At 35.6% G+C, this 11,190-nt stretch overlaps 1 protein-coding gene across 1 annotated transcript; it reads left to right on the forward strand.

Moving 5' to 3' along the window:
• The first annotated feature begins 2,572 nt into the window (after positions 1-2,572).
• On the forward strand, positions 2,573-10,555 carry Fgf20 (fibroblast growth factor 20). The gene is made up of 3 exons (XM_005330793.3): positions 2,573-2,858; positions 8,396-8,499; positions 9,680-10,555. Exons 1-3 carry the CDS (start codon positions 2,573-2,575, stop codon positions 9,923-9,925), a joined length of 636 nt encoding a protein of 211 aa, XP_005330850.1. The 3' UTR covers positions 9,926-10,555.
• Positions 10,556-11,190: the final 635 nt, after the last annotated feature.

Below are 11,190 nucleotides of genomic sequence, written 5' to 3' on the forward strand. Positions count from 1 at the left end.
TTCATGTGAGGAAATATTTTATAGACTAAACTAGTAGCTCTAAGACAAATGACAATAACATATATTCATTACAGAATAATTAACAGCATTATATGTTGCACAGAACTTAGACCTTGAAATAAACCTCTTTAAAAGGCACTTGATCTAAGTTTAAAACCTTTAAGTATCTCCTCTTTAAAAGTGATCAATGTATGTTCTGGCTACTTCAGTTATCCTGCTATGAGATTCACACAACTTTGATCTAAGTTTCTTTGATTTAACACTGCAATTAAGAAGATTTGGTTCAAAGTAAAAGCTCATTGGTTGATGTTTTACACTGATGTGATAATGTTTACACAGATGTGCTTTGAAATCTTAATTATGGTGGATTTGGGGGTCCTACCACAGGACAGACTACTATTATTTGAAAGGTAAAATGATATGACATTTACCTGGTACAACCTTTAAAACAGACTTTGCAGCATACTGTTTCTAAAGTGATTTATTTGTTTATTGTGTTAGCCAGTGTTTTTGTTTTATTTCATATCTATCAATAGTAAATCACTTACTTTAAGGACTGTTTTATAACTTGGTTGCACAAGGGTCAGTACTTAGGCCTGCAGTGATGAAAAGGTGTAACTTTACCTACTTTAAAACACCTGCCAAATAATTAGAAAAAAAAAACCTTCAGAGAAAATAAAATAAACCAGTCAAATCCAACTGAGCTCCATGAAACATGCCTAAAAAACTAATCTTGAGTGATTCTCTAAAACTTTTTGCTCAGGGGAAGCATAAATCTGTTGAATGATTCTCAACTCCTCAGCCACTGAAAAATTTTAACAGAAGGATCTCAAATTTAACTATTGGTACAAAACCAAAGTTTTAATGTTTAAATGGACATCAATCTTTTTATGTAAATTTTAATTTATGTATGACAGCAGAATGAATTATAATTCTTATTCGTGTCTTCATACATGTACTTTGGATAGTAATGATCATCACATTCTACCATCATTAATTACCCCATGCCCCCTTCCTTCCCCAAATGGACAAGAATCTTTAACTTCCTCACTTCAGTGGCTTTTGTTTTACAAATGTGTATAGGCATGCTCAGATTTTACCAGTAACTTTTGAAGTTTCAAAATGCATCAAGATTCAACACTGTTTCCATTTAGTTGTTGATTTTTTTAAAGACTTTGTAATTGAAATTGGAACAACAACAACAACAACAACAAAAGCTAGCCTTTAGGAAAAGGTATCTAAGAAGAACTTAGATGTGCTCTTACATTGGATAAGAGCCCCAAAGACTGCTCATCATTGGTGTCACTATTCTATAAACTCATTTTTCTCTTCATGGCAAAATATAAGAATATAGACCATCTCTTTCAGTGTATATATTTTTATCCCTTGATTCATGAGTATGTTTTGCTATTTTATTATGCTAATTAAATGACCAAAAACTTAGCATACAATTTGAAACTTCCATTTAGATATAAATCAGTCTTAGTTATATCATATGCTATCTGAGTAAAGATAAACATTAAAGAGAACTTGGGAAGGGAGGGAGGGTGTTCCTAACCTAACCTTGATTATGTAAAGAAAATCCCCCATCTAAATGATAAAAGAAAAGAGTAATGCTTGTACATTTTATTAGTGTTTTAAAATTAGTGAGTTAAACTGTCAAAGCTTTGATTTTCCTTTCATGTGTGTCTGGGCAGGTCTAAGCCTCAGGTAACGCCCTTTTTCCTTCTCCCTCTTTTACCTTTCTTTGCACCTGTCCACTGCAGGCTCCCAGCAGTTCCCAAGAAACACAATTCTCCTCCTCTCTTTTTTTCCCTCACTCATCTCCTCCTTTTCTGCCCCCCCCCTTTCTGTATACTGCCAAACTGGGCTCCTTTTCGCAGCCATCTATCACTGAAAAGGGGCTCACATCAAAGTAGGTTGCACAGCAGCAGCCAAACAGCATCATCCATGTCCCAAAGACAACCTCAAAGAGGGACCTCCACTGAGCCTCCCCGAATTTGCTGTTTGACTTTGGCAAGTGCAGGAATGATTTTTGAAGAGTGCATGGGTATAGAATCATCAAGGGTCCCCTTTGGTCACTTCCGAAGAGCAGAAACGTGTTGAGAAGAGGTCGGTTTAAGATTTCAAACAGAACCAACCTCCCCAGCTCGCATGAAAGGACTTGATTAGCATATGTCAAGAGGACCCGCATATATACTCGGTGTGTATGTACACAGGACTCTGATCTGATCAGTTTGCGGAGTTGGAGCCCCAGCCCCCAGGCCCCAGCCCCAGCCTCAGCACCAGCCCCAGTCGCAGCCCAGTACTGGCAGCGGCACCTACAGATGTTTCTGCAAAGCCAGCAGCCAGCTCTCACCTACCCAAGGAGAGAAGACCGCTCCAAGACAGTGAGAGCTTCCCTGCATTCTCAGTGCACAGTCCCTGAATCGACCTCACAGGAGTAACCTGGCCTTAACTTTTTGCGCTTGTTTTACTATAATTTCTCTCCATCCCCCTCGACACTCCGCTGCATATTTTTTGGGGGGGTCTTTTGTTTTCCGGATCTTCACCCTTTCCCTCAGGCCTCTCCATGGCTCCCTTAGCTGAAGTTGGGGGCTTCCTGGGCGGCCTGGAGGGCTTGGGCCAGCAGGTGGGCTCGCACTTCCTATTGCCTCCTGCCGGGGAACGGCCGCCGCTGCTGGGCGAGCGCCGGGGAGCGGCGGAGCGGGGCGCCCGCGGAGGGCCAGGGTCTGCGGAGCTGGCGCACCTGCATGGCATCCTGCGCCGCCGGCAGCTCTACTGTCGCACCGGTTTCCACCTGCAGATCTTGCCCGATGGCAGCGTTCAGGGCACTCGGCAGGACCACAGCCTCTTCGGTAGGTACTGGCGTCCCGCCTGTGTTCCCCAAACTTGGCTCCTCTTCCCCTCCCCTTGTACCTCCCTCCACGTTTGTCAAGGGTGTCAGGACTGCGAGCAACCCAGTGTTCCCCTAGACCCATCCAGTGCAAGATGCAGGCTGAGGCTGAAGGGCGACCTAGCTCAGGGGCAGGAAGGACTTTTCCTATCTGCTTGCATCTGTAGCCTCTAGCAGGCTTGCAGCTCCAGATGCTGGGGCAGGAGGAGAAAGGATGCGTGGTCTGGGTGAATCTTTCTATTCTGCCTTTTTGAATGCCTGGAACACCAAGACCTGGACTCAGAATCTTAATTTTTTTTTCTTGTACTTCTTTCCTCCCATGCAGTTTATTATTATTTTTAAATTCCTGTTATTTTTCTTCTGTGTCCTTTCACACTTGCCCTAGTACCATCCACTTTTTGAACATTAATAACAGGAAGTATTCCTCTTCTTTAAGCATGTTCTGCAGTTATGGAGTTGATTATCCACCCGTGGCTACTGCTCTGCAGGTTGCCCTTGCACAGGATGCACGCATTTGAGTATCTACCTCTAGAAAACTGTAAATGTTCACCTGAAGAAGTAACAGATTAACTTTCCATGGGCACCATTGCTACTGTCTAGCTCACCTGGCTGCAGTTCTCTGAGCTGGAGTTCTATTTGAGTGAGCCCCCCACTCCAAAAAAAAAAAAAAAAAAAGCTACTGAGCATGCCTAGTACTTCAGCCCAGTACCTCTTTAGAAATTGCGAAATTGAAAAGCAGTGATCTTGGTATTGATCTTAAGTAAGAGGAAATGGGGAAGCGAAAGAAGATATGGGTGGGAACACATAGGTTTCAGAATACCCCTGGCAGTGCCTCAGAGAAGAAGGGGTTAAAAGAAACAAGCAAAGATCAAGACAGCCTGTGATAGATTTGCAAAGTCTATAATGTTAATTACTTTCTAACTATTGAATAACTAGTAAGTGCCCTCCTCAGTATGAATATTATTTTTCTTGTCTGTACAACCATGAGTTAAATTAGGTGCTTTCTGGTTATAACATCCCAGGATTTTTTCCTCATAGCTAAAGTTCTCATTATATCAGTTAACTTGCTATCACTCTCAAGGAATTTTGATTATCTGATTTGTGGCATCATTGGAGAGATTCATCAAATTGAAAAAAAGATAACATTTACAGTTCTGTATAAGCACAACACATTCTCCTTTCCCTTCCTTTGCACCATGAAACTCTTTAAGAATCTCATTTATAGATGGCCCTCTCTTCTATCTTGTCCTTATTCCCTTGTTCTTATGATCTTGTTTCTCTTTTGACTTGTAGTACTCATTTAAACTTGAAGAAGTGTAAATCTCCATTTAAGGGACATTGGTAACTTTAGATGTAGAAATAAGCATGTGGTGGTCATTTGGTAGCACTTAAAGGCTTAGAAAATTAACTTTTTAAAAACCATATGTTTGCAGCTTCCACTGATCTCTTCCAAATTCCCATTGACCATGAGTCAAGAGTGTCATGACCTAGTGGCCAATCTGGGGTCACTTTTGGAAAGTATTTATTTATTTTAATTGAGGAAGCTGAGATTCTGATTCTAAAGAACTTTGCTGACACCAGGTAGCTCAGCTCTTTTACCTTTTACCTCTGCTTATTACAGAAAAATCTTCCATCTATCAGAAAGGTTTAAAAATGGACATAAAAGGTGATAACTCTTATAGGTAGAGCAGGTAGAAGTTAAGCTTTGGTAATATACAGATTTCCCCCCTGTGATACACAATGTAACCTTCGAAATTCTCCCTTAAAGGAGTTTTTAATTCAAATGTAATCACCTCAGTGACAAGAGTTGTCCCTTCTGCTTTGTGTTTCTTTATAAGATTGACTCAATTTGAGGAGATTAATACATATTTGTAGACTTGATAATATTCATTCAAGTCGTGTTTAAATCCATTCCTTTATGAGTGGATATTGCATTATTAGAATTATCATCTTGCTAGCATGTTTTTAAACTAAAATTGTATATAATTACTTAGTAATTGAAAAAATATTATTTAGACGATTTCAGTCAGTTTGTGATGGTTTAAGTCATGCTATGGTGGGAGACTGTATGTTGGAACAAAATATTCACTGTTACATAAAAGAAAGATAACCCAGATTAGTTTGGTAGTCTAAAGTAATGAACAGCCTCTTTAGGTACATTATACTGCATCCTAGTGGCCTTCAATAGCTTAGACATCACAATTTACTAGAGGGTGTATAGGTGAGAAGAAAATTCATATCCAACATGTATAACATTGTATGCTTCTCTCTGTGTTTGTCTTCTTTTGCTAGTGCCTTAATTACTAATTAGTATTTTTCTCTTTTTATTTTATACTCATTTCTGTGTCATCAAAGTAAGAATTTTAACAAAACTCAAGTATGGCTATTTGAGATATTAAAAACCATTTCTGATAATTCTATACTAATTTGGCTATGATCAACTACAAACTCAGAATTCTATATTTTTAAATTTCAAAACCACATCAATAGAACATAGAGAGGTCTCAGTGAGGTTAAATAATTTCCTATCTGAGTTAGCTCTTTATTTATAGCAGAGTTGTTCTGTACAGAAGTACAGTGGGAAGACTTTACCTAATATGTAAACATGGAATCATTTCTTTAAGAAAAAAAGTTCAGCTTAAGATCAAACATATTCTTTTAAAGCCTTTTCCTTTATTCTCCCCTATTCTCCATAGATTTGTCTGATGTGGTTGCATTGTGGGTTGACTCACCTGTTTATTATGATTTAAAAAAAGGCTGGCTTTGAAAATGATACCAGAAAGACAAAGTACCTCCAAGTCTTTTTATGGGACACTGGGCATTAGAAAATCTATCTAAAATCTGTGATTACCTCTTAAGGAAAGTTTTTCATGTCCACCCTTTGTAAAGGAATTAGCTTAGTTGCCACCTCATATTATAAATAAGAAAGACTTGTCAAATCTCATTTAGGAATCAAACGATTACAAATTACTCTGTGGTATACTATTTCCTTGAGGAGAAAAAGGATCAGAATTATAAAGTGTGGCTAAAATCTTTAAGAGGAACATGAAAACACATAACCTTTTTCCCATCAGTTTTATGAGCCATTATTTATGCATGGTTATGTAAACTGTTTTGAATGCTGTTTAATAAAGTTGAAACTATTGAGTATAATTATTCTAAGAACACATGTAATCCTTTTTTTTCTTTTTACAATTACATGTTTTTTGGAAAGGTTACAGCATTATATTGAGGGGAGGATTGAAATGTAGGTGGTTTACCATTTAGTTTTTCAGGAAAGGCATACTATGTGAGATGTAATATAATTAACATATCTGGAAATTAAACTTACAATCTATCATACTTGAAAATTGGTTCTATTCTACATTCTAATTAGTTAAGCAGTTCCTGTACTTTAAAAGACAAGAGTATCTTAATATAAATCAGATACTTAAGGGAATTAAGTTGCATGTATATCAACTATAGTATACTTTTAATTAACAAATATTCAATATGATTTGAAGTAATTACACATTTGTAACTAAAGCCTGGATAAAATGGCATTGATTATATTTTCATATCAATTATGTTTTAGGTCTGTATTTTGTTACTAACAGAGTCTTTCATTGATGAGCTTGACAGGGGTTTGATTCTCTTTTACTCCCCCACTATACAATTGTCAATATGAGGGCTATCTTATGGAGTCTAGATCTTTCTGCTACATCTTATCTTCTCGTCTGCTTTTGGCTTTCAATTAAGGACACTGGCTCTTTCAAGCCACCTATAGACTATTTAGTAGTGTATTGTTGCTCTAAGATTCTTGATAGCTCTAGTGTTCTACATGATCTCCTAACAGTTTGAAAGAGCTAGTTTGTCTTGCTAAGAATCTATGTTTCTGTCAGAGTGAATTAAGCTTTGGATAGAATAGAGACCACCATATCAGTAAATAGTCAGATTCTGTACTTTCCTTTGGCCTTGGGAGTATCACGTGTCCAAACAGGAACCCATACAATAAATCAAGAAATTACTTAAAAGCAAGAGTCAAGCTAAATGGTACACATTTATACTGTGTGTAGAGCTTAAGATGGGTGAAGGGGTGAAAGTAGAAAGTTATTGAGGAAGGCAGATCCAAGCATAGAAACTGTGGTGAAAACTGTTTCCAGCTAAGGGGAAGAACTAGACAAAGGCATTAGTCCAAAGGTTAGTTAAAAAGAAAGAATAAGGCAGAGTGAGGCATTACATTTTTTTTTGACCTGTGGTATATTAGTGTACTAAGTAGAAAGTTTTCAAAACTAATTTCTTATTGATAAATTAAAATGACTCTAGAAAATTAATGATAGCAAAATCTACCTGAATTCTATGCTCTTGATATTTGGCTATAACATGTAATGAATTGTAAAGTCTTTGTACTTTTGTGAACTATACAGTTTATTTTTTTAAAACCATGTCATAGAAAAAAATAACATATTTTGTAATTTAAATTTTTGAAACTACTGTGTGATCCTCAAGAAACAGCCTTCTGGAGTAGAAACATTGAATTAGGTTTCAGAAGATGTAACTTCAAGTATCAGTTCTATCAATTGCAAACATTAAATACCTTAGGCAAGTCAACAAACACTTCTGAGCTCAATTTCTTCATTTGTAAAGTAGGGATAATAATGTCTTTTCTGTATCTTTTTTTGCGGGGAAGTGTACTGGGGATTAAACTCAGGGGCACTGGACCACTGAACCACATCCCCAGCCCTATTTTGTATTTTATTTAGAGATAGAGTCTCACTGAGTTGCTTAGTGCCTCACTATTTTGCTGAGGCTGTCTTTGAACTCGAGATCCTCCTGCCTCAGCCTCCTGAGCCGCTGGGATTACAGGCATGCACCACTGTGCCCGGCTTCCCTACATATCTTAAGCAATTGTTTTTAAGACCAGATGAAAAAATATAAGTTCAAGCCTTTTATAAACTATAAAACTCTTTTATACCCATATGAAGTATGCTCCTGTTAGAAAAAGGTGAACTTGATTCATTGTAAGCAAAAGCAAAACAACTAATAGAAAAAGGTTATTATTAACTAGTGGAACAAACATATTATATTTATTTTATGATATTAAAAGCTTCTATTTGTTGAATGCATACATGCATTAATCCTCACCCCTTTCCTTCTGGGGAGGCATTTCATTTGTTGTGCACATAAGGAAATTGGAATTCAAAGAAGACAAATGACTTGCCTGGGGCCTCGATAGTAAATCACTGAACTGGAATTCAAACCCAGGTTCGTCCGGTTTAGGGTTTCATTCCCTTCTACAATGAACACTTTTTTTCCTTTTTAGTCCTTTTTTTTTTCCATCTGAGAAGTGGGATTTCGTAATAGTTGAATAGTACTTTTCAGTTGATTAAGGACTTCTGTATACATAAATATATTTATCAACATTGGCCTACTACAACAACCACTACTATGATTTATAAGCTTTTTATTAGTTATATGTGCATTCATAAGTACAAATCACTATTTTATTTATAAATTTAGGTATCCTGGAATTCATCAGTGTGGCGGTGGGACTTGTCAGTATTAGAGGTGTGGACAGTGGTCTTTACCTTGGAATGAATGACAAAGGAGAACTTTATGGATCAGTACGTATTTTTATTATTATTATAATTCTTGAAATTATGACTACCTTGTTTTGTGATTAAAATATCTATCAATAATGTTTGTGAGAAGTATATGAAATATTGTTATATAGAAATTAAAATCTACAGCATTGTAAATTTTCATATATATCTAGGCAAACTGAATTTGTAGTTGCAAATTCAATTGAATTTGTAATTTGGAAAAAATTGGTAAGATGTGCCACTTTCCCACCCTTTTTCTAACATGAAATCCCTTCTAAAAGTTGAATTCTCTGTAACTATTTCCATAGAGAACTTACTTTTTATGACTAAGCCGGGGGCACTGTTACTTCTTTTGTTTAAAATTTCAATTGAGACCAATATCCAGCTAGAAGCTTAATATACACTGAAGAAAATTGGTTACAATAATTCAATTAATAGATGAATATCTATCTTATGTATAGGTAAAATTTGTATTTTCCAGTTTTTTTAAACCAACTCTTCACAAAGAGAAAAATAATTCCACGTTCAGTGATCATAAAAGTAGGATTACAATAGAGAAAATACATATACATAATTTTCATGTATGTGCGGGGGAAAAATAAGCAACTCCGGTGTGTCCTTTAGGACAATATATGGTCCATCTTGAAAAGATGAGAAATCATTGGGGTTTTACTATAATTAAATTAATAGTAATATATCAGATAGAAGTTAATCATGGGGAATGTCTTATCAAACAATTAATAAATTCCATAAGAAAATTTATTATTTGGAATGATGATTTTGAATTCAGAACGTGGATCTTAGCGAAATCTTAAATATTCCATGTTGAGAACAGAGACTTAATATATATAACTTTGGCATCAAATGATGAAATAAGATAAATTACAGGGTTTTTTTTTGGTGGTGATGATGGCAAGAAGTGAGAATATGGAGCATGGAACAATTCAGAATATTTATTAAGTATTTGAAAATAAAATTGGGAAATGACATTTGATTTAAAATTTCTTTGAATTAAACTGCTGGATGAAGTCACCTTGTAGGAATAATTCTAGGTAATATATGAATACAACCAAAATTTAAAAAATAATTTTTTCTTTCTTTTTAGGCAAACAAATAAAAAGATAAAATTGAGGCTTTTGTAAGAAAATTATTTCAAAGATTTTTTTAAAATAGTAGTTATCATTTCTTCCTTTCTTTTTAGGAGAAACTAACTTCTGAATGCATCTTTAGGGAGCAATTTGAAGAGAATTGGTATAATACCTACTCATCTAACATATATAAACATGGAGACACTGGCCGAAGGTATTTTGTGGCACTCAACAAAGATGGAACTCCAAGAGATGGTGCCAGGTCCAAAAGACATCAAAAATTCACACATTTCTTGCCTAGACCAGTTGACCCAGAAAGAGTTCCAGAATTGTACAAGGACCTACTGATGTACACTTGAAGCATGGTAGTGTCTTTATTGAAAAATGAAACCACAACTGTCCTTTTATTCTCATAGTTCCCATCATTAAATAATAATAAGCAAGGAAGATATTCAGAATATTATTGTCTGATTTTTACTGGGAGATTAAATTTGGAAAGAAGACTGAAAAAAACTGACTTGAAGTAGATCAAGATCACTCTTTGTAAGTGGATTAAGTTTACTTGGTTCGGTTCACTGGCTCCATCCTTAACCAGTACATGGAAGCTGAAAAATCAGTTCAATTCTGGATAAAGGGAAATCCACCTAGTTTGCTGCTGGTGCCTCACCTCTTTGGATTATGTTTACTTTGAATGTTACATTAAAAATAGATACTTCATGTTGAAGACATGGACTGACATAGTTGGCCATGATTATTGCCTCGAAAATTCTGAGGACCTTGTAGGATTTTGCGAGTTATGGCATTGCATGTAAAACAACAACAGCAAAACAACAACAAACATACAACACCCTGATGACCATGGACTATAAAATATGCCACACCAAGTTGGAACATTTTTAAAAAGAATGGACCTATTTATACATTTTCAATTTGCAAATATTTATTATATATTTATTTATTAAAGAGTTTATTTTTTACTGGTGTATGAAGATGATACAAAGAGTAAAAAAAACCACAAAACTTCAATGATTGTGCCATTGCTTTGTTGTGGTATCTTGGGCTATAAAGAAGACATCATTATTACAATACATTGACTATAGAATAAGATCTTAAAGTTGTTTTTAAAAATAAAGTTTAGTGTAGATTATATATTTTTTTGCAATCAGTTGCCTTCAAAATGTAACACTGGTTCCTTTCAGCCTAGAAAAATGCTTTATTGATTTGTATTGAATTTGACACACACTCAAAAGGGAATTAAATGTTTCTATTTAATGTTTTGGTATCATTGCTTTTTAGGCCAAAATTCTATTTCTATAACATTTTAAAAAATGACAAAATTCTAAGCACCCTAAATTTAAGCTTTAATACTTAGAGAACTTTTAATGTTGAAATTGTCAACTATTATAGCCACTATGTCCACTCATTTTATTGATTCAGTGTGGCAAAGACCATTTCTTTCACCTCGTGTCACCATAGGAAGAAAAAAATTTCTTGCTCACCTCCCTTATAATAGTAAGGCCCATCTTCTTGAGTCTGGTATCCTTTCCATTTATTCAGCAGATAGTCTTTAAAGGTTGCAATACACCAGACACCGTGTTAGAAATTATGGAAAATGTGGTAATCA

This window comes from Ictidomys tridecemlineatus, chromosome 14, assembly GCF_052094955.1.
Source record: "Ictidomys tridecemlineatus isolate mIctTri1 chromosome 14, mIctTri1.hap1, whole genome shotgun sequence".
In the NCBI taxonomy this organism is placed as follows: domain Eukaryota; kingdom Metazoa; phylum Chordata; class Mammalia; order Rodentia; family Sciuridae; genus Ictidomys; species Ictidomys tridecemlineatus.